At 40.5% G+C, this 22854-nt stretch overlaps 1 protein-coding gene across 8 annotated transcripts in view; it reads left to right on the forward strand.

Annotated features, from left to right (window-relative positions):
* Nucleotides 1-22854, forward strand: part of LOC122999752 (nesprin-2-like) — a 90802-nt gene that overhangs the window by 19472 nt on the left and 48476 nt on the right. For all 8 annotated transcript variants that reach the window (XM_044376960.1, XM_044376958.1, XM_044376957.1 and 5 more), the window contains 30 exons: nt 56-987; nt 1336-1485; nt 1599-1749; nt 1940-2098; nt 2694-2861; nt 2979-3080; nt 3488-3691; nt 5249-5454; nt 6096-6203; nt 6917-7175; nt 7667-8089; nt 8183-8350; nt 8544-8882; nt 9026-9162; nt 10036-10165; nt 11727-11897; nt 11990-13468; nt 15565-15741; nt 16481-16636; nt 16840-17081; nt 17193-19251; nt 19357-19691; nt 19787-19931; nt 20159-20359; nt 20519-20778; nt 20857-21007; nt 21490-21633; nt 21744-21875; nt 22139-22321; nt 22477-22614. In XM_044376960.1, coding sequence (XP_044232895.1) covers nt 56-987; nt 1336-1485; nt 1599-1749; nt 1940-2098; nt 2694-2861; nt 2979-3080; nt 3488-3691; nt 5249-5454; nt 6096-6203; nt 6917-7175; nt 7667-8089; nt 8183-8350; nt 8544-8882; nt 9026-9162; nt 10036-10165; nt 11727-11897; nt 11990-13468; nt 15565-15741; nt 16481-16636; nt 16840-17081; nt 17193-19251; nt 19357-19691; nt 19787-19931; nt 20159-20359; nt 20519-20778; nt 20857-21007; nt 21490-21633; nt 21744-21875; nt 22139-22321; nt 22477-22614 — 9609 coding nt within the window. The remainder of the gene's footprint in view (nt 1-55; nt 988-1335; nt 1486-1598; nt 1750-1939; nt 2099-2693; nt 2862-2978; nt 3081-3487; nt 3692-5248; nt 5455-6095; nt 6204-6916; nt 7176-7666; nt 8090-8182; nt 8351-8543; nt 8883-9025; nt 9163-10035; nt 10166-11726; nt 11898-11989; nt 13469-15564; nt 15742-16480; nt 16637-16839; nt 17082-17192; nt 19252-19356; nt 19692-19786; nt 19932-20158; nt 20360-20518; nt 20779-20856; nt 21008-21489; nt 21634-21743; nt 21876-22138; nt 22322-22476; nt 22615-22854) is intronic.

Below are 22854 nucleotides of genomic sequence, written 5' to 3' on the forward strand. Positions count from 1 at the left end.
AATACTTTATTTCTGAGTAAAATATGTAAACATTAATCTCTGTTGAACTACACAGGAAATGGATGACAAACTGCAGTCTGAAATGAGAAAGCTATCAAAACAAAGTGCTGAAGAGGACAGACCAGGGCTGGAAACCACATCCTCTTCATCCCTCTGCCAGGCTTTCCACAGCAGTGTCCATCATCTCGAGCAGCTCAGACAGCGGCTAAAGAAGGTTCATTCAGCTGTCTGGTCCCTGGATCACTTCCTGGCCACAACAAGTGAAGTCGAGGCTGAGATCCCAACCCTGCGGGCTAACCAGGACCCCAGCAGGCAGCGAAATGAGGCAGACTGGGAACAGGAGAGAGTTTCTTGGCAGGCAGTAATGCAGCAGAGGTTGCAGACTGCTGTGGAACAATCTGATAGTGTTGACAGCATTTTAAAGGCCGTGGGAATGACTCTGACCATGGATGGTGCAACTGTGACGTGCCGAGATGTGGTGACATCATTTTCCCAGAAAGTTGTAGAAAAAGAGCTGATGAGAACCAGGGAGAGGGAGAGCAAAGAAGATAAAGACAACAAACTATTTCTTCAAGGAAAGGAGAAGATGCATGAGGAGGAGGAAAAGAATTCAGCAGAAATGTGTCAGACAGATATTAGGGATGATTCACCACTGCAGGGCCGAGCAGAAAAGCAGGAGCATCCCACTCCAGGTGTGATGGAAGAGGAGTCAGGATTGGAGGCAAAAAGGAGTAGGCTGGAAGGAGAGAATGACACAAAGACACAAGGGGAAGAAGAGCTCAAGGCTCAAACATGGATGTTTGAGGGTGAAGTCGTAAAAACCAAGGACCAGAGGAGGAGAAGAAGAAGCCAGGTGAAGACAGAGAAAGAGGAGAAGGAGAGTTTGGTCCAGAGGAGTATTGTCTTGTTAGGAGCCCTGAACGAGATACAAGGAGCAGCTGAACAGCTGGGGCTACAGGAGCCCACCCTGCCTGCTCTGCAGCAGAGGTATCACACTGATCCGGCTCCAAAAACAAATCATTTGTAGTGTTTGTGAATGGTGATTTTTCTCTTAAATTCTTCCATTACAGCTTTAAACTTAAGAAAGAATTAATTTTATACAGTAAATATCTTAAATGTGAAATATTAAAACCCAATCACCCCAACAACATCAGATGGAAATATTCCAATTATATTATACGTTATTTTACAATGTAAGTATTGCCCAATTGGTATTCCAAGTACGCTAAAACAGACAGTAATTACACTTGACAAATGGTTTGTCATAATAGTAGCCTCCATTCACACCTCTCCCTTGTCCACAGATGACTCTAATGATTGTATTATCCTCTGCAGGACACGTGCCTTGACAAGGCTGGAAAGCCAACTTGCTAGCCACCTCTCTGAGCTGCAGTACATGTGTGGTGCATCTTCACCATCTGACGACAGCCAAACCAGAGAGCTGGAAGATCTCTGGAAGGAGACGACAAAAGCTGTAACTGAACGGTAAAAAGAGTTTCTGATCCTTCATGATTTACTACAATGTCACTCTAGTCATATGTAGTACCTTGCTGAGTTTGGTGCCTGCGTGTGTGTGTTGTGTTTTGGATGAAATACAGGCTGGATCAGTGTTGTGTCCTAACAGAGCTGCTGAAGAGGTTTCAGAGCATTCGTGGTGAGCTGAGTGGGACACTGCAGAGGGCAGAAAACACTATCAGTGAACAAGCCTCTTACATGGGGAAAGACAACCTGCAGAGACGACACACTCAGGTATAAGACACTGTATGATTAAGATGATTAAGGAATACAGCTGTTGTGGAAGTTGAACGACTTGTCAGTAAAGTATAGAAAACAGACACCAAAATCATTTGTGTGTACCTTCATGATGTCACTTTCACAGCTTCACTGAATGTGTTTTTATATTAGTTGTTCATCTTTGTGTGAATGTATGATATTCCAGGTCCAGGAAACCAAAGCCGAGCTGAATGGCCTCGGAGATGGCATAGAGGAGGTACGCTGTATCTGCCGGCAGCTTCACACTCATCTACGTCAGATCCCAGAATGCACCATCATCCCATTTGAGAGTGAAGCCGATGCTCTAATGGACCGCTGGCTAGATGTGAGTTTAGTCACTTTGAACTCTTAACTCACCATTTTCCTTTATTTCCAAAACTTAATGAATCTGCTTTTATTATTTCCTGTGCATATCATATTGTAATGAACCAAAAGAAGAATTTTGTAAGGGTTTTTTAATTTTATTTTTTATTATTTTATTATTTTATTTTTTACAATGATCTAATTCAGTATTTTTATCTATTCTTTTTGTCTCACTTTTCTAAGAACTTGTAGGCTTTATTATGCTAAAATTCTTGTTTGTGGATGTATATCATTTCCCAGTAAGCTATATCTTTTGTTATTTCTTTGTAATATATTGCTAACCTACTGCTATACTTGTTTTGCCACTTCAAAAGTATGTATCATGGGAGAAATATTTTGTCAAACCTCTCATTTAAATTTTCAGAGTAATATTTTTTCATTTCTTTTCCGGTTTGCTTGTAGAGAGCACATTTTACTGCACAAATAGTACTTTTCCTTTTGTTTTATGTAAATAGTGAAATGAATTATCATTCAGGAGGTCATTACAAAATATTACAGTTCTAAGCTGAGTGCTGTAAGATGAGTGCCAGCCTTCATTGTAAGTACAATTCTTGCAGATATCAGAAAGAACAGATTCTCACCTTGAAAACCTACATCTTGGCCTGACTCTGTGGGACGGGGTCCTCCAGCTGGGGGCGGAGGTGGAGAGCTGGACTGCCAATAAACTAGCAGTGTTTGCTCAGTCTCCGTCATTTCAGACAGACGAGGACATCAGAGCCTTGAAGGTAAAACTGTCTTCCTGTTTATCGATTTGAAAATGTCTCTCGACCATCAGACTTAAATACTCTCCAGATTTCTACAGTTGCTTTGAACAATAATCGCCTCCCTTTCACTGTCTCCAGAATGAGATCATGACCCGGGAGGAGAGTATGGAGTGTTTCCACCGACGAGCCACTGAGATTCAAGTGCTGCTTCAAAGTACAGAACCCCCTCTGGAGCTGCAGGTACAACATGAGGCTCTGGTTTAGCTTTCTGTGAATGATGTGGGTGTTTCAGGTGGAAATAGAACTGCTGGAAGGACAGATACAGTAGATATGAAAAATATAGTTTTGGTTTCAGCTTTACAGTTGTATTTTCCTGTTTACTATGACAGTAGACCTTTTGTCTTGCCGGAAACGGTGATCCTTTTATTTTTGCAGGTTTTGGTGTCTTTCTACAGTACATTATAGCTGACTTTGTGAATTCTGAGACTCTTAGTTGGCACTTTGTTGGTCAGTTCACAATCTAAAGTGAAGACGATGCCACTATTTCACACTTTAAACCGCAATTTCTTGAGATTTTGACATATTTTGACATGCGAGCCACAATATTTTGTCAGTGGAGGTCTCTTGCTTGATTTTATTTTGTCTAGGTGGTGGAGACCCAGATGAAAAAGAAGATGGAGCAGCTGAAGGAGCTTGTTTCTGAAGCTGAGGATTTTTACAGGCAGATGGTGGCTACTAAGGTACAAATCACCGCCAGGATGGCCGAATGCTGCAGCTCCCTACAGAGGATTCAAGACTCCCTCCTCAATCTCAGTGGCTCAGATGCTTCAAAAGTCCTCGCAAAACTTAAGGTAAGTGCTCGAATGGGACAGATTTGTAGTTATAAATATACCTAAATCAGTATATGTTGATCAAGTTAAATCATGGGACTGTGCATTAGCTTTATATTTTCATATTTTCGTGTAAGGTAGGAAAACAGGTGGGAAATCTTTTGACAGGAAGTGAAGCCTGACTCACTAATGATGGCTGCTCCACCCACATCACCCACATAAGGGGAATTCATGTGTGCAGTGTTATGACTTCCCTTTTTCCTGATATCTTGGTAGTGAAATCCAACATTAAATACAATTTGGGACAGTGAATGTATGAAAATTGCTCACACATAGCTCTTGGTAACTTTGTACTTTCAGAGCGTTCAATAACTGCAGGAACAGGAAATTTCGATGGTTTGAAGCTAGATTTTAGCGGCAAGAAACTAAGACTAAGAATTTATTTCATAAACATGAAAGATAAAAAAAGTTACAGTAAGTCGCACAGCAGCATATGATCCTCTCGGCAACAGACACAGATAAAACTGTCAGTCTTTTATATCCTGCCATTGGCATTGACCCCACCACAATATAGAGTCTATTCTTATTCTTACCCTCAAACTTTCAAACCAAAAATACTTAAAAACTACATTCCGATTACAACATTACCTAAGAGATGTTGTACACACCAAACAGAAAAATAAGCATTGAAACATCTACTTTAAGTACACATAACAGCCCTCACTATTTGAACACTTGGTTCCTCCTGGAACTTTTAAATTGGTGTTGGACAATCTGGGGACTCTTTTTATGTGAACACCTTGGAGAGGAAAGATGAGAGAAAAAGTGAGTGAATGAACAAAGACATTGTACTCTTGCACACTACAAACAATCAGTCAGTCAAGTCTTTTTTGGTATGTGTTATGGAAAAAATGAAAAGCCCATCAGCTAAACTAATGTGTTTCTCTTAAAGACCAGGCCTTCAGTCAGTGCATGCTGAGAGGCTGCTGCAGTGTGCACAACACCACAAATATAAAATTGAATCAACCACAGCAGTTTGTGCTTTTATTTATTAGTTTTTTGTAAACTGGCATATAGTGCAAGTAAACCTGTGTAATGTCATACAATACAATGAGTTCCTAGTAACAAAATGCATTATGCAAACCTTGATGAGGTCATATAACGGTGGGGAAGAGTGTCAGTTTCTGTGTTCAAAAGACATCAATTAAGTACAATGGAGAGAACCTACGGCATGAGAGTATTTAATTTAATACTTTAATAGCCTAGTGTACTTTAAGCCACTGTGTTTTAGCTATAGTGGTAGTATCAAAACACTGTAGTAGACAGCAGTGCCCACTAGAGATGAATGAGTGGAAAGTAACACACGGACTGTACCAGATTTCACCAGGATTATTTTCTGTTTGTCCAAATTTATTTGAAAAAAGTTAAAATCACATAAAAATCCCAAACACAGGCAGTAAAATTACTGTGTATGTATTTTAAATGTTGTGTTTGAATTAGCCAAATTAGACAAAGTAGACATTAATAGTAGAGACTTTAAAATGCTAATCCCTTACTGTAACTTCTTTTCTTCTACAGGATCTATGTTTGGACCTCCAGAGTCAGGACGAGCAGGCGGAGAGCCTGATAGAGGATCTGCAGGTTATGGCCTCCATAGCTAGTCCAGAGAGCCTGCAGAGTCTGTCTGCAGATGGGATTCAGCTGCAGGAGAAAGTCAGAGCCACCCACCAGATCTTCTCTGAGGTGGAAGAACAGACTCAGAGAAATATCCGGGATCTTGACAGGTAACAAACATCATTCTTAGAGAATTTGAGTGCACATAATGGGAACAGATTGACACATCTGCTATGAACTGTTGATTTATGTTTCTTTCATTCAATGTGACACGCAACATTTACACGTTACAATAAGAGCAATGAGAGCTGCTGATCAGGTATTTCTTGAATCTCATTAGATGCTTCCTGTTTCTTTGTGGAGTAGCTGTTTGATCAGTTGACTGAGTTTCAAAGACTGTCATCAGGGGATCAGCAAAAAGAAACAAAGCAAGCAAGAATATAACCTGACTGAACTCAATTCATGAGTGTTAAGATGAGTGTAAGAAGGACCAGCTGTGTTTAGTAAAGCTTTCAGGATTCATTTTAGATTGCAGATCCTGTTCTCTACAAGAATGAACATATAATGTCAATAATTGTCATTTTATGTTGAAACAATTATAATTTGTCAGTTTAATCAATTTTACTTTAGAGGACATCAGATTTGGGACATCAGACTTTTCTGTATGTAATACACACAAGTTCTGAATCAGTCACTTTCTCACCATAATGTCACTACATTCTGCGATGTATTATGCATACAGTACGTGTGTGTGTGTGTGTGTGTATTTCTGCATGCTCATGCCTGCATTCATACTGTGTGTGTGTTATAGGCTGCAGAGGGAGAGTGAGCATTTGGAAGAATGGTTGCAAGCCACTGAGGAAAAAGCAGCAAAGGAGGAGGATCTTTGTCTCCTGCAAGAGGAAGCACTTCAACAAAGGTGAACTGTTTTCTGACAAAGGTCTATTATCAGGCAGTGTGCAGGGCAATATATTCTGTAGTTTATACTGCAGATGCAAAAGGCCATAGAAAGCACTAAACTTGCATTAATATCTAAAGTAGAGAAACCAAAAACAGTTTGATTAAGCACACTTGAACAACCTGCAGTCGATCGGTGCTGTGATTTTGAATAATGATGACTCAAGTGAAGGTTGTACAGTCTGTATTTGCCTTGAGGTGACTGACTCATGATTAACTACATGACTGTTGTTGTAGTTTTTTCATTTACCCCACTTGTTTTTAAAGTAATATGATATTTTTGAATGGATTACAACTCCTGTAAATCTGAGTAATCACATTGTTTGGAGGAATATGGTCTGGTGCACACCGTTACAGTCAAAGCTTTGAATAAAGTGCAGCACCTTATCACACACAGAACAGCTCCAATTTGTCTTTTGCCGACGCTCTCTCATCTTTAAATACATCATTTTTAATGTTAAACTTTGTTGATTATGTGTAGGTGATTTTTAAATTTTTTTTTTTTTGATTAAGCTGCAGTGTTATGAGATTTTTCCATTTGTACTTATTTACCACATGAGCACATTCTTGGTAACTGTGCCCTGATAAAGACAAAGCTCAGTTTTAGTTCCCTTGCTAACATGTCAATAAGCTGTAACTGAGCATCAACTCCTGGCTTATTTTTCTCCCCTGCAGGGTGAGAGCAGAGGCCCTCAGTGAACTTGTGTCATCCTTACAAAGCAGCACACTTCAGCAGTCTGCGCTTGTAAAGGAAAGCAGCAAACTGTTGGAACGATACTACAGCTTCCAAACCAACGTACTGGGTGGATGTGTGGAGAAGGACAGCTCACTGAGGAGGGACACAGAAGTGTTTCAGGCTTTTTTAAAGTCCAGTCAGTCCAGGGTCGAAGATCTGCGACAGAGTCCTGTAGAGCAGAAACATCACTGTGCTCAAGTAAGAAACACTTTCTCTACATATCTGGTAGATCATGTTCTGTACAAATCCGAATACGACCTCAAACACAACAGAGGTGTTTTCTAGGAGTGAATACTCCTCCACATGGAGTATCTATGTAAAACATTCTGCAGTAAAGCAACATTACTTGTAGTATTTTTAGTAAATATTTTTATTCTGTTTCATGTAGTTCTAAAGTGCGGATGCTTGCAGTAGTGAGTAATGTTATATAAGGGTGTGGTCACACTGATCTGTTATCTGTTTTTTTTTTTCTAGATTTGTTTCTACCTGTTTCTTTCCTAAGGAGTGTCCATTTGTTGTTGTTGAAAACAAAAAGTTCCTTTGTAACTATCCATGCTGCTGCATTCTTAAAAGGTTACACAGAGACAAAAAAGACAGTCAGCAACATACTCTGTCAGTCTGTGCAGTCACAGATTAGTGTGATTGCAGCGTTAAGGGCTAAATAACTAATCTGTAAAAGTATATTTCAGGCTGTGGAAAATGCAACGGTAGAGGGGAAAGCACACCATGAAGAAGTTGGAGTTACTGGAAGTAGTCTGAGCCCCAGACTGTGCGATGGAGACGATCTGAAACAGAAATTTCAGGAAAATGAGTCAGAGCTCTGCTCCTCTTACCTGCTCCGAAGACAGGAGGCCTGCTGCAGAGTGCAGGAGCTGCAGCACCGAACTGCTCAGCTCCCAACTTTATTCCCCTGGCCCGGCACCGCTGAGCGTCGACAAGTCTGCCTTCTAGCCCGTCAACTGCAGGATGAAATTGAATCCCTGCAATTAACTCTCATCAGCCTGGATGAACAGGGGCAAGACCAGACTGGGAAAACCAGTGACGCCATCTGGAAGGATTCCTCCCAGGTTGAGCTGGAGACCTGCCGCTCAACACTGATGGCAGAGCTGAATGTAAAGATTTCCGTGTGAATTTTCATGTATACAGTGATTTAGTGTAATCACTCTAAAAGCTCTCTAACTGTGGCTTGGTGTAACTGTCCACAGGGTGTGTGTTCCCGCCTCGAGGAAAGTGTGTGTAATGAGGAACATTTTGGCCAGTTGCTGCAGGACTGCCGCCACAAACTGACATCCCTGCAGGAAAGGATGTCAGCCTGTCAAGCCCGGAAAGAAGAAAGCTATGCCAGACAGATCACTGATGTAGCAGCTCTGGAGGTAAACTGCATTAGATTAACTGAGAATGTGAACTTATCATAGCTTTTTTTATTTCACGTTCCTTCTGTTTTAAACCCCTGAACACGGCATCTTTATGAAGGGGATGGAATTTTTTTAAATTAATCAACTAATGCCGTCTTTTGCGTATTAAAACACACAACATGCTTATCTGTCACTCTCTCCACCTCTGCAGGCTTTGCTGCAAGAAGTAACAGATGTAGAAAAAGACCTTCTGCAACTTGTAACACTCAAAGACTCCGTCGCAGCCAGTTCCACAGCCGAGGCCCAGGCCAGCCTCTGCCAGGAAGTCAGTAACCTCCAAAACCACAAGAGGGCGCTAGATAGTAGTGTCAGAGAAAATCTAGCACTGCTTGAAGAGAAGAGGAACCAGAGTATGCAAAAAGTGAAGGATGAAGCCTCCTGTGTACAGATAGCACTAAAAGACCTGGCTGAAAACTTAGGAAAACTTTCTGGGAATCATGAAGAGTTGCCTCACATTAGCCAGCTTAAACAACAGTGGTGTATAATACAGGTAATGTTGTAAGATCATATAAATTATTATGTTACTTTATCCCAGATTAAGAGTGTATAATTTATAAAGGAAGAACTGCTTCATGAATTAAAGTAGACAGCTGACGATACCATCGATCACTGAGGCTTTTTTTGGTCTCTCAGGACTGTGACAACAGGTTGACAGTGTTGGCTGCAAGAGTTGATGACCTGCAGAGGACTGGAGAGTCAAGCATCACACAAGAAATGCTTCCTGCAGATGTCATTTTGACTGTGGATGCAGCTGCTAAAGACCTTGACAGGTACTTCATCTCATTGCTGCTTTCAAAACAGGAAAGTTGAATTCCTCAGAATGATTAACCATCACGATGTTTACTCACAATACACAAGCAGGTTTTTGGATATGTTTGATTTAAAGGTACTATATATCAGGGCTGGGTGACAACTAACAATTTAATTTCATTATCATTTAATCCGCCATCAATTTTCTTGATTAATTGATGTATAACATTTCAGAAAACAGTGAAAGCGCCTGTTAATTTCCCAGAGTCAAAGATTAGATCTTTTAATATCTTATTTTGCCCGAATAACAATCTAAAACCCAAAGATATTCAGTTTAATATCATGTATAACAGAGAAAAGCACTAAATAATCACATTTGAGTAGCAAAATCTAGCATATTGTGGCATATTTGCTTAAAATTTCACTAAAATGAATATTTGATTATCAATATAGTTTAATCAACTAATTGTTGAAACTCAATTGGTCATTGGCACATTAGTGTTAGGACCATGGTGTAATTATAGTAAACAAATAACAGCATTGTACACCTAACTTGATATTTCTTTACATTTTAGACTTTTAGACTTTTCTTGAGGCTTTTTTTTATATGGACACGCATCCATTTCATTTGCTGTTTATGAGCTTATGGCAGGAAAGGCTGATAAAGCAGGAATCTCCAATATTTATTCTCTACAGTCAATAAATGAATACAATGAAACCCATTCAAAGTCATGCTCTGTTTGCAACATAAAGTAAAAGAGGTGATGAGATGAGGTGGTGAGAAATGTGGTTCAAAACTTGAAAACACAACTGCAACATGTAGCACTTGAAGTGTTCGAAATAACTTGAAGTCTATAACTGCCTGTTTGTTCACTCTTGTGTTCTCACTTTAGCCTCAGGTCAATTTTTCTGCAAAAGAAGAATGAGTGTGCAGAAAACACTGCCAACAAGGTGAAACAGGCCATCAGCCAGCTGAAGCAGTGGAGCCAAACAGTACAAGCTGAACCATCATCACCCAACCAGGTATACACACCAATGTGTCCATCCATTTTTCTACTAATGCATTAATTACATTCCTGCTAATTAATGTAGTGGCTATAAAATGCTACAGTAATCTCAGACAACAAACCTGTCAACAAATCCCGTAAAAAGACCAAAACCAACAATTTTTTAGTTCATATGTTCAAATGTTTTAGCTCTCAATGCTTTCTGACTTCCGTACCCTGTATGTGGCTCTCAGCCCCAAGCCCATTTGTTCCTACTCAAGACTAAAATTTTAAAACAGGTCACAAATATATGGCCTAATTTTTTTTTAAAAGGACTCAGTAATTTCCTGAAACAGCTGGGCACTGTAGTTTTTAGCAAACGTTCCTCAAACAGGAGTAAATAGTGCATTTGTTAGGGACTATTTTCAGCAGTGGATTAATACATATTTGGCGTGCTAGTGTGAATTCACAGCAGTAGGACGGTGTAGGTGGCATTGAGCCAAAATAAACTACAGCACTCATGTTTGTGGTGATGAAAGAACATGTCACCCACTCCAACACTGTGACTCATTTTATGTGTAATAGTTTTGTACAACAACGGAGGAATAAACTATATCAGGGTTTAGCTGCACAATCATATTTGTTTAAAGGATCAATTAATTGTTGAAATTTCTCTCTCCATGGGATTTGTTGACAATAAGAAAATGTAGAATATAGCCAGCCTTATTGTTTAATATGACATTTTATTATACAAAGTCCACTATAAACCAGTCAGCATATTCATATTCTATAAACACTGTGGGACAAGGGTGTTTCTCAACATTATTATTTTTCTGATGCATGTATAGTGAAATGAGGTAGCTCTGAGGTTCTGCAGGTTGTGATTGCCATTAAGATTCAAACTATTCTGAATAATATCCAAAAAGAAGTAAAGTAAACATTAGGTATTCTCTGATCTCGATACTGTTGCTTGTGGAACATAAGTTCAGGGTACTTCCATGAGCCTTTGTGTTAATACCAGGACCAATAACTTGAGCTTATCTGGCTTGGACATTTTTCTACACAGCAAGGTTTTTATGTCTTTTGCAGAGCTGTTCTCCAAATACCGCAGTTACATCCTCTAGTCTTGAATAATTCTACAAGGGACATACTTTCTCTTCTATGTGGTACATGGTGAATTTAATATAGCCTTCAATTGGGTGGAGGTGGCTAATTTTGTTAAAGGTTTGCTCTTTCCCATTACTAAAGATCATAAACGTGTTGGAACTTATTTTTCTATCAGCCTTACCATCTGCTCCTGCCAAAAATTCTGAAAGCCTAACTGTGACTTTGCTTTTCTTGTTTTGCCAGTCTCCTGAGTGATGGTGTATGTTTGTTTTAGTACAGTAATTATCCGGATGTCTCTGAATTTATGGGATAACTATTTATTCGTGGTAAAATCCAAAATAATGTGCCTTTTTAACCTGTAAAACTAAACATTTTACCAACTACAAATGATTCAGGCTCACTATTGAATCCTTTGAATGCTTTCTGAGTCAACTTGTCAAAAACCTTTTATCAGTTGGAGGTTTGAGTTTGTATATCTTTCTGTTTCTCAGGCAGCTCTGGATGAAGGTTCACAGCTCCAACAAGCCCTTCATGAAGTGTTATCAGAAGGAGATTTTCTTCTAAACTGTTTGGGTAAAAAATTCACAAAGAAACAAAAGAAACATGCTTCAGATGCCCTCAGTGAAAGCACGCATGCCCTTGAAACCTTAACTAAAAGCCTGGTGAGTTTCTCTTCAGTCACCAAATTGTACAATCCGCTGTAATAATGATATAGAATTGATTGTGTTGTTAACACTTTTGTTCAATTTCACAGGTTTCACAGGTCAGTCAGAGTCAAAGAGAAGGGGAATTGGAAGAGACTGTCAGAAGCGGAGGTGATACATTGCACTCAGCTTCACCTGATGAAAAGTTGACCATGTGTCCTCCTCCTTCAGCATCAGACTACAGGAAAAACTCTGATCTGAATGACAACAAAGTTCAAATCAAAGGCTCTTCCTACATTTCAGAAAGACATCATCCCTCAACAGAACCTGCCATGCACACATCAGGAGGATCACATGTGGATGCTAATGGTACAAAATTTGACCAAGCATGTATTTCTATGCAACAAACAGATAGCCTTACGCAAACAGAAGATGCCTTAGCTCCTTATCAAGTCCAATTTGCAGAAATCCCACATATTTCCATATCAAAAACTCAACAACAGTCACAAGAGTTAACATCAACTCCTCCAAAAACAGAGACAGATTTCTTTAAGACTGATCTCAGGCCAAAAGATATCAGCACAATAAATGTAAACGATACAGAGTGTTTAGTGTCAGAATCGCCTCTTATGCTCAACAAGAATTTAATGGCTCAGCAAGACAACACTGAGCCTTTGCAGAAATCCCCAGATATTGGTAATGGGGTAAAGCTAGAGGACATCCCATTACCAACTCATGAAAATCAATCTGGACATGTAGCAGCACAATCAGACACATTTAGGGGAATTAATGCTGCACAAGAACTAGAGAAACACTGTAAGGCCATTAGTGTGACCCCAAAGAGAGTGTTTACAGTTGTGTTGGACATGGAGCCAGATGAACTCTGGTATCATAAGGAAGCAGAGCTGGTTGATGCAAAGTACCAGAATTTCAACAGTTCAAGGCTCCCCAAGAGGAAATCTGGACTGTTTTCAACATCAGTCATTCCTGAATCAGATAAAACAGATTTCAAAAGCCCTTGTTTAGATAATCTTGAATCAAGCCCATCTCAAGTGACAGACTCAATGTCGGAAACCCCCCCTGCTTTAGTAGGTACAGAACTGAATGAGTTAAAATCTACAGGTGCCAAATCTAGATGCTTAGAAAACTTAGAAACCCATGACAAAACACACAATGAAGTGTCGAATTCCTCCATATCACGTGGCTCTGTTGCTGAATTTCATGTCAGTGGTTCAGATCCGGCAGGAACAACATTTCCGCATGTCAAACAAGAGGAGATGACAGATTTGTGCCACCCTGAGGAGCGAACAATGAGCCCAGTCTTGTGCACAGTGAAAGGTTCAGTGCAAACAGGAGAGTCTTTGACGGAAACCCAGATACAGCTGACGGCTGTTGACACCGCACAGAGCAAAGGTACGGGATATGCAGAGATGGCAGAGGGAGAAAAGACTGAAGAGGCAAGTGACCCTGACCGCACAGAGACCAAATATTTAAAAGTGCCAGAAAGATGTGAGTCTACAGTGCCAAATGTGGAAAGTGAGTCAAAGTTACCTGCATCGCTGGAGGCCAAAGAGATGACACAGGAGCAGGTAGGTTTCATATTAATGTTCTACTTTGACTTTCTTACTCACCCCTTCTTTTTCTCATAATTTTGCTTTTCTGATACAAAACTTGATTTGTTAGTGAGGCACGCTGGATGGGAAACACATAACACCTCTTGGTTATGAAACTGAAAAAAGAGACTCAGCTTGACTCTCTGTGCCTGTTGTAAAGGTTTATTTAGTGATTACAACAATCAATTATTTAAATTAAATCAGATATCAGCCGCTCTATGTCATCAACCTCCAATATGATGCAATTTGTTTGATGATATTAACACCTAGGTGATTAGATAATGATAATAGTAAACACACCACCAAATCCTCAGGAAAGAAACATAGAAAAAGCTTTAGTGTGGTCAGTTTTCTGTGGGTTAGCTGTTGCCTGTGTACTCAGAAGAATGATTACAAAAAAGATGAGGTAGAAATAAAGATCCATATGGTCTGCTGTGACATCCAGAAAAACTAAGGAACTACCCACATTCACTGCCAGTGCCTGAAAGAGAGGAAAGATAGACAGCCACACATGCATTATTACTTCACTACTACTACTACTCTTTGGCTTTTTTGCCTCTTTCACATTTTTTTGCCTCCTGTAAATGTGGTAACTGCCAGTATCTGCAGAGAAAGTGCACTCATTTGCCAGCTTATTATAAGCTTTTTTTTGACATTTATATTATCTGGAGACCACTCATCACCAGACCTGTTGCTGGTGAGTTTCTTCCAGTTTCTAGATTCCTTTTGACAGCGTAAGCTGTAGTGCTAAAAAATACTTGACATTTTTGGGGAATTTCTTCCTCAGTCAACCTGTCATTATTCTCAGTAATAACAGCGTGCCTTCTCTCTACAGCTGACATTTGTTTCCCATGATGACTGCTAAGTGTCTTAAAACGTTCCACCAAATACAAGATTTATTAGAGATTTATTTAAGGGTGCTGCAGTGGGGAAGTCAACAAGTTGTGTTTATAAAAGACAGTTTGATCATCAACTGTAAGTCAAACATACATTCTGTTTTTGCTTAAGCTGCACGATTAGAGTGATCATGATTCAGGGGACAGTTCCAATAAAATGAATTAAAAATTACAATATTTCTCTCATTTCTTTTTTAATATTCCAATTTTAGGTGAGTAAACACTTGAGATTTAACCAGAGATATTAAAGCATACACTAATATAGTGTTCAGAAACGTTTGAACAAAAGTGTACAGTTTATCCAAGCTGTGAAAAATACTTATATGACAGGTTTTTATTTTAAAACCCTAGATAAGGAATGCTGCTTTCATACTGTAGTAGAAAGTACACTCAGCTCCTGGAAAGAAATAAAGTTTACTCTCATCAACTGCCACTTAAGTTGGTCATATGCCCCTAACTTTCTGAAAACCTCTTTTTTAAGTCAAAATTGACTTAAAGGTGCAGTGTGTAGAATTTAGTAGCATCTAGCAGAACAGACATGGCAGAAATGGAATATAATATTCATAAGTATGTTTTAATTAGTTTATAATCACCTGAAAATAAGAATTGTTGTGTTTTCGTTACCTTAGAATGAGCCCTTTATATCTACATAGAGAGGCTGCAATCTGCAACCTCACCACCAGATGCCATTAAATCCTACACACTAGTCCCTTAAATAGTAAAAGATATTATTCTTTTTACTTTTTTCCCTACAGCAAGTCGGAAATGTGCCGTGTGTGTTCAAATTCTCTTCCCGCTCATTTATACCTTGCTCCAAGACACACCATAGTCATGCCCAAAATATTTCAAAAGGCACCCCCCCGTTTGCAGTCTAGTAGCTTGACAGTTCATGTCATGTTTTGGTGTTTGCCCTGACTAACCGCATTATAACAGATCAGTTGTTTCTTTAAAGAGGGTAGTAGGCAGTACTTTGTAGAATCCTTCTCCCTCAGGGCAGACTGCTCCCTTCTTAGGCACATTCCTGTTTTAACTGTACTGACTCGCCGGGCCACCGTCAACATAGTAATATTCACTGCTGTGAATCGAGGAAAGAACAGGAAGCTCTGTTATTATCTGTGGACAAACACAGGGAAGAAAGCTCAAATGTGACGCCACCCTTGTCGCCTGTGTTGATAGCCTCAGATCCAGCAGGACATGGAGCCTGAGAGGACGGCGCAGGAGTTGGCAGCTGATCCAGGAGCCGGAGAGGTGACAGGTGGATCACCTGGATCTGAGTCCAGCAAACACACGTCCACCATGCAGGACATTTTTTCCGAAATCCAGACCTTGGTGGAAAGAAGTAACATTATAAATGTAAGTATCAACTGTTTTTCTGTATCAATAGCTGAACTTGTTAATCTACAAAAATATGTTGTTATGAGTTTACTTAACTCTTACTTAACTCTTCTCAGAATTTGTGCACCAAAGGTTAAATACTTATTCAATTCATTCCTTTGATACTTATGATACATTATCTACAAACTGTCGTTGCAAACAGCATAGTAAGTAAATGAAACTCTAAACATTTGAGTTATCTCTATCTAAGGGCAAGAGGTCAATTATAAATGCATGGAACAGTGAGCAGATAAGGCCGGCAATTTTTGATTGATGTTTGTGTGTTTCCATGATGCCACTGAGAGGAATGTCCACAGGAAGCGACCTATGAGATGCAACGACTTCCTGCAGGGTCATTAGCAGAGTCTTATTTCCCTGAGTACACAGTGTGTGACTTGTACTGCCACAATTTGAACACTTTTTATACAAAATGTGATACTGCTTAAGTTTGGAATGATATATCATTTTTGTGCTCTTGTTGCCCACAGTCATTTTAGCCTGCAATGAGGCTACTATTTTTAGGTTTGTAGACAGAAAGAGCAAACTATAATCTGATGAGTTTGTTGGCTTTTCCTTTTTTTGGCTTGTGTTTCTCCTGCTTTTTACACTGTTGTCATTATTATCACTTATAGGGGCTCAGGCTTGTAGATAGTTCTAAAAAACTGTTTTATTTATACATATTTTTCCCACCATTTTTATTTTGTTTGTCATGTCACAGAGGACACCACACATTGATTTAAACTGGTACCTGAAGTCCTCTCCTGGTGAGCCAGAGATTCGATTGGTACGAACAGTCCAGAAGGTTCTGGCATGTCGATATCAACCAGCACAGCTGGATATCACAGCTATGGCCAAACAGCTGGAGGAGGCACAGGCATGTACTTGTATTTACTTATTTTCCTTAGTTAAGACCACTATACTTTGCACTATCTTCTGTTTCATAAGAAATTCATTTTGGTGTAATATTTTTTTAAATGAAATAAAATAAATAGATATTTAATGTAACACATGATCTATTATCAAAAAAGCAATAATGTAGAAAAATGTAAAGTCTGTTGTCTGCTCCGTCGGCTGTAGGACTACAACCGCTGCGTGCTGGAGCAAGTGGCTACAGTGAAAAACACAAGTTCTGCTGGGGTTGGTGACCCAGGCGTGTTGAAAAGCGTTGAAGGACAATGGAGTGCTGCACTGCTGGATGCATCTGCCACAGTGCAGGTCAAAGCTGCACAGCTAGATCAGGTCAAACAGTATCACAAACAAATGAATATCACTAGAGCTTTCCTGGATGTTCTGGCGGCTGAGAATGAAAAAAGGAGCTTGTGAGTAATCTCTTAATTTGAAGCCTATATTGTAGTAAACAGCATCATTTCTTGAGAGTATTTGTTTGTGTACTTGATATACTCATAGTCTTTTGTTGCTGGTTTTGTTAGAAATGCTTTAGGAAGTAGTGCTCTTCAAGCTGAAAAACTCCATGCCCTGCTGCAAACCATGGAACTGAAGAAAGACATGATGGAAGAGCTCCTCCGATTAAGTAGCCAGTTGTCGGTCCACTTGAGCAAGGCTGAAAGCTCAGGTGCTCTTCTTGCCCAGCTTGGAGATGTCCAGGAAGAATGGAGGCTTTTGAAAGGAAGTATCAAGAGAGCTCTGCAGCATGCCTCAAACTCTGCCTCTCAATCCGCTCTTCTCATAAAAGAGGCCGAACATCTTAAAGAAAAGCTTGAAGCTCTTCAGAAATCCAACATTTTCACACAATCTGCTGGGAAAATCCATGATAGCAAAAGCATGTTGGAACTGATTTGTTTGACCGCAGACCTAAAACTGTACAACCAGCTTTATCTGCACCTACAGTCCCAGTCAGACGCTCTTGTCCATTTCTCTCTGGGTCAGAAAGAGAAGATTGAGATCAAACATAATCTTCAGGAATTGTGGTCCTTGCTCAACGTCACCAAGAGCAAGCTGGACACTTCCACATGTAGTGCTGGTTACGTTTCTTCAGCTAAGATCAACAATCAATTACGGGACTTGATCATATGGGCGAAACAGGCAGAAAACCATATCTCAATTGGGAAAAAGTTGTCTCTTTTCCCCGAGGAGGCTCGTATTCAGATTGTTGAGATGAAGAAATGTCAGACTGATATTTTAACCAGACGTTCCAACATGCAGGTAGAAGTTAAAGAAATGAAAGCCTTAGCATCTGACATGGATAATGAGGAATGTGACCAAGTATTGAAGACAGTAGAAGACCTGTACAGAGGCATTGCTGAGAGCTTGAATCATGTTCTTGACACCATGAAGAAAAATCTACAGGAGAGGGAGAAACTATTAGGCCAGCTTGCCAGCATGGATGTCTGGCTAGCGGAAACACATGCTAATAGAGACCCCTGTGCTCACATTGAGAATGTTTCCAAAGCTGATACAGGAAAGCTGGAGAGTGAGCTAAAGATTCACAAGTTAACCACAGTTGAGATAGAGAGGCATCTACATCTGGTGGAGGTAATGGCAGAAAGTTGCAAGGAAGTAGCAGGAGGGCTGAGCCCAGGAGAGAGCCGCTACCTTGTCAATAGGCTTTCAGGCCTTTGGACAGAATTAGATGTATTGCTGGCTCATGAGAAAGCAACCAGCTGGGAATTAGAGGAGCTGATTCATGAGCGGGCCGCTTCAGATGAGGAGCTGTCTACCATCCAGGCTAGTTTAAAGCAAATCTCCACTGATTTAGAGCAGCTTCGGTTCCCCTTAGCACAGGAATCCTTTTCAACAATTGCACTAATGAAGCACATGCTAATGGAACATCAGTGTCAAGTACAAGACATTCAGCACTGCCAGGAGGCCAAGCGTAGCTCCCTGCTGTGCACCATTGGGGAACTGCAAGACAGGTGCAAAGCTCTTAGTATTCATGCCTTTGAGCAAGACAAATATCAGCACCTTAGGGGACAAATGGAGGAATCTAGGGACATTGCCAAAGAGCAAATCCAGCGTGCCAAAGACAAAACAATCAGAGTGGGTGAGAGGTTCAGACTATGCCAGTCACTCTTAGTTGAACTCCCTTTGGTGAAGACACAGTGTCAAGAAGCAGCAGACCAACTGGAGGCCATAGCTCAAGAATTGTATCCATCACAGCTTAATTCAGAGAGGCAGAGGATTCATCACACTGTGGAAACTTTAGTCTCCTGGGAGCATTCTGTCACAGATCATATCAAAAACCTGGAGGCCAAGCTTCTGCTAGGGCTGCGTCTTTCCTCTGAGCTTCCTGCCTTAATGGAGCTTTTCCAAAGTACAAGACTGGAGCGTCAGGAAGCCAAACCAATCAATCCAGATGAAAAAGCAATAGACATTGCACTACAAAGATGTTGGGTTATTTGGAGAAATATGGAGTCTGGAATGCGGGTGTTTGAAGCTTTGGGACAGAAAGAAAAAATTAACTTAAAGAAGAACTACAAGGAACTGTACTCGCTTAGAGATGCTGCAATGAAAGAGTGCCATTTACAAATGGTAAGCTTAAATATTTTCAGTTAATACAGCCTGCTTTTGAGTTTTTACACTGCACAATTCATATTTTTTGTTTCACTAAATTTTGCTTGATCATGTATTCAACAGGAGAGTTTATCCCAGGCTCGAGAATCCTTGAAAGATTATCAGTGGGCTGCTCAGGGAGCAATCGGCTTCCTTCATAATGCTGAAGCCACCTTCTTATCAGCTCCTGGAGGATTTCTGGACTGTACTGAGGAGCAAAGACAGACCCAGCAGGCTCTAGAAGCTCTTGAAGATGGATTTCAGGCTCATATCTGCCACCTTGAGGAACTGGTGCCCCAGCAGCCCTGCATGTTGCGCCCAAAGATTGAGCAGCTCCACATTAATATCCTCAGTCAGTTGTTGGTGGGAAGAGCTATACTGGAGGCCCAGGCCCAGCTCAGGCTGCAGTCCCTGCAGAGGTAATGAATAGCTTTCTAGATGTGTTTCTGCTGTTCTGTTTTGCTTGTTTATGATTTTAAAAAAGAAAGAACCCTTAAAGACAAATTTCTCACAGGTGTGAAAAAAGACAAAAAAGTCACAGGAGCTGTCATGAAGACATACGGCAGCGTCTTTCTGGATTTGGAGCCAAGATTTCAGACTGCGCTGCAGTACAAGTGACTTCATATGACAAATGTGTTGCCCAACATGAAAGAGTTAAGGTAGGTTAGATTAGCAGTAATTTGCTAGTGTCTAGCAACTGTTTCGCTATTCCATTTGAACCTTGCATGTCATTAATTTTGACAATAAACAACTCTTATATGTTTAGAGTCCCACATTTACCTCTAACTCTGAATGCTTTTAAGTGTTTGACCCATATATGGTACATAAAAGGAAATCTGCCTGATATAAATTTTAATTTGAACTTTTTAAAAATCTCTGCATGAAGCTTCTGATGGAGGATCTCCGCAGCCTTGCTGGGAAGATAGAAGATCTGAGAGCTGGATGTCCAATGCAGGGCTGTGGGGTTGGAAAGGGCAGCGAGCTTGGCGCTCTCTGGAGTCGCTGGGTATCATTACGACGTGGAGTCGGCCTCCTGATGGCACACACAGAACAGAGAGGAGAGGAATGGAGGGACATCACTACTACTGTGAGCTTTACTTAGCATAGAGGCTTTGAATGAATCAGACGAATGAATACTAAATTGAAATAACTGTTTTAATATGAAACTTTAAATGTGTGTGAAGTTGCAGAACTGAGGGATTATTGCCAGACAAATGTATTGAGGATTAAATTCTATTTTCTTTAGATGGAGCAGTGTTGCAGCTTTTTGGCCAGTCTTCAGGCTGATGTTCCCGACTCCTCCACTGTGAGCTTCACTCAAGAGGAACCCCAGGAGCTTCTGGCCCAGGCTGAGATGCATCAGGCTGGGCTGGAACAAGAGCAGCAGGCTTTAGCCTCCCTGGAGCATCAACTGGAGCACGCTCTGAGTTTATCCAGTTCCCAAGATCCCATCAGTCCTGGGCCTGTTGGCAAAACACTGGTGAAGATCCAAGAGAATGTCAGGAGGTAGGATTTGTTTGATATTCATGGGACAGTGATTATTCATTTATATCAGAGATGCCAAAATGAGCCTGTTCTCCACAGCTTGAAAGAGAGGAACCTGCTGGTGGTAGCTGCAGCTCAGGCAGAGGAGAAGGAGAGACAACAAGTTCAAGAGGAGATAGGAGAAGTGGAGCAACACATAGTTGCCATTCTTCCTGTGCTGGAAACCTGTTCGAATCTAAGAAAACAACAGGTCAGGCTCCTTTTTATGCTTTATAGTGAAAGTTTGGACATTTGACAATTTGTAGAAAAGCAGACACCGACTATTATGAAAGGAAAAAATATGACATTTTATATGGTTGGTGCCTGTTTATAAGTGAGAAACATAATCTGTGTGCATGTTTTTGTCAGTTGTAGCTACAGACCACGTGGAGCATCACTTATTAGATTTCAGACCTTAAGTGGTCTTTCAATGTGCTAATCAGTCTAAACTGTCTCATCTGTGAATACTTAGCAGTACAATAAATGCTCTATTGCCATCCCTCTGCTTTAAAGATAGATCATGTTAAACTTGTGAGGGGTTGTGAACTTACCTCAAACCTGTAACTGGATAACAAATACATTTAAGAGAAAAAACGAGTTTAGAGCTATGTTTTTACTGCCTTCTTTCAGTTTCTCTCTCTCTTCATTTTACCTGGTCTTCCCTCATTTTCTCTTGCATTTCCACACTTACAGGAGCTCAGAAAAGAATTGTCTTCCCAGAAGGCCAAACTAAAATATATCATGGACGGTGTACAGAGCCATTATGATGAGATTCCAGCTGATCTTGGCAAACGGATACAAGAAGTTCAACTGTCCCTACAGAGAGCTGAGGAGAAGGTAACAGACAACAGCGCTGAATCCATTCTCAATGACATACAGTATGATCTATCTTCCCGCCAAACCCTCTTTAATTACTGTGTGCATGTGTGTGTGTTATTGTTCTACAGGTCTTGGAGAGGAGCAGCCTGGTTCAGAAACTGGCTAGTCAAGTGGTGGAGTTGGTTTCTGGCCTGGAGAAAGTGAAAGCAATACTGGAGCAGAGAAGTACAACATTCAATGAGTCTCAAAATGTGCTCAAGGTGTGTGTGTATCTTTTGGCTTTTGTTTAGTTTGTGTCAGAGTCTGCGTGTTATCATATTTTTGATAATACTGTTTTTATTTATGTTAAAACAAATGAGATTATTAGTGTCTAAATGATCACTTTACAGTAAAAAGGGGGTAACCATGTCTGCTCTCTTCTGACAACTGAATTGAATCAAACAGCTACTATGTCCTAAAAGCAATCCAGGATTACATTGTTGCCTCAAAGCCCCACATATACTGTTGATCCTCTGTTCTGCAGCATGTGTGGGATGAGCTGGATGCATGGCACAGCCGCCTGATGCTCCTAGAGAATGAGGTGCAGGATCTTGCGGAGGAGCAGCCAAATCAAGCCCATCTACTCATGGACCAACTCACACAGCCACTGCAGCTCTACCAAAACGCAGCGCAGATGGCCGAGCAACGCACTGCCTTCCTCAGCAAGGTCAGGCACACTATGTTGTATTTTTTTAAAGCCCACAGTAAGGTAATGAATGCACATCACAGGTCAACATGTCGAGGTGAAAAGAGGCTTCTGAAAGTCTGGTAAAGCAACTTCCAGCTTTGAAATATTTTTTAATACTTTTTCCTCTGTTTCAGATCCCTGCCTGTCTCCAGGAGTTTGAAGATATTCTGTACAGTGCCATCTGCTGGTTGGATGAGGCCCAGTCATGGCTCAACACTCCCTGCTCATTCACAACAGCCAGAAGCCTCCAGAATCATGCAAAAGCCCTGCAGGTCAGAGACACGATGTAACTAGCGAAAAACGCATCAGATCATGTCCTTATTCTTTATTCTTTATTTAGATCCCACTTCCACAGAGCAGTCGCTTATCTTCCTGGGGTCTACAAAACATGAGCCACAATAAAACAAACAAAGATTGCATTCATCATTTAAATGAGAAAAAGCAAAACAAGCCAAATATAAAGATCAGAAAGTACGTGAAGTAACTCTTAAAGGGTAGACAATACAAACTCA

Source organism: Thunnus albacares, chromosome 16 (genome assembly GCF_914725855.1).
Source record: "Thunnus albacares chromosome 16, fThuAlb1.1, whole genome shotgun sequence".
Taxonomy (NCBI): Eukaryota; Metazoa; Chordata; class Actinopteri; order Scombriformes; family Scombridae; genus Thunnus; species Thunnus albacares.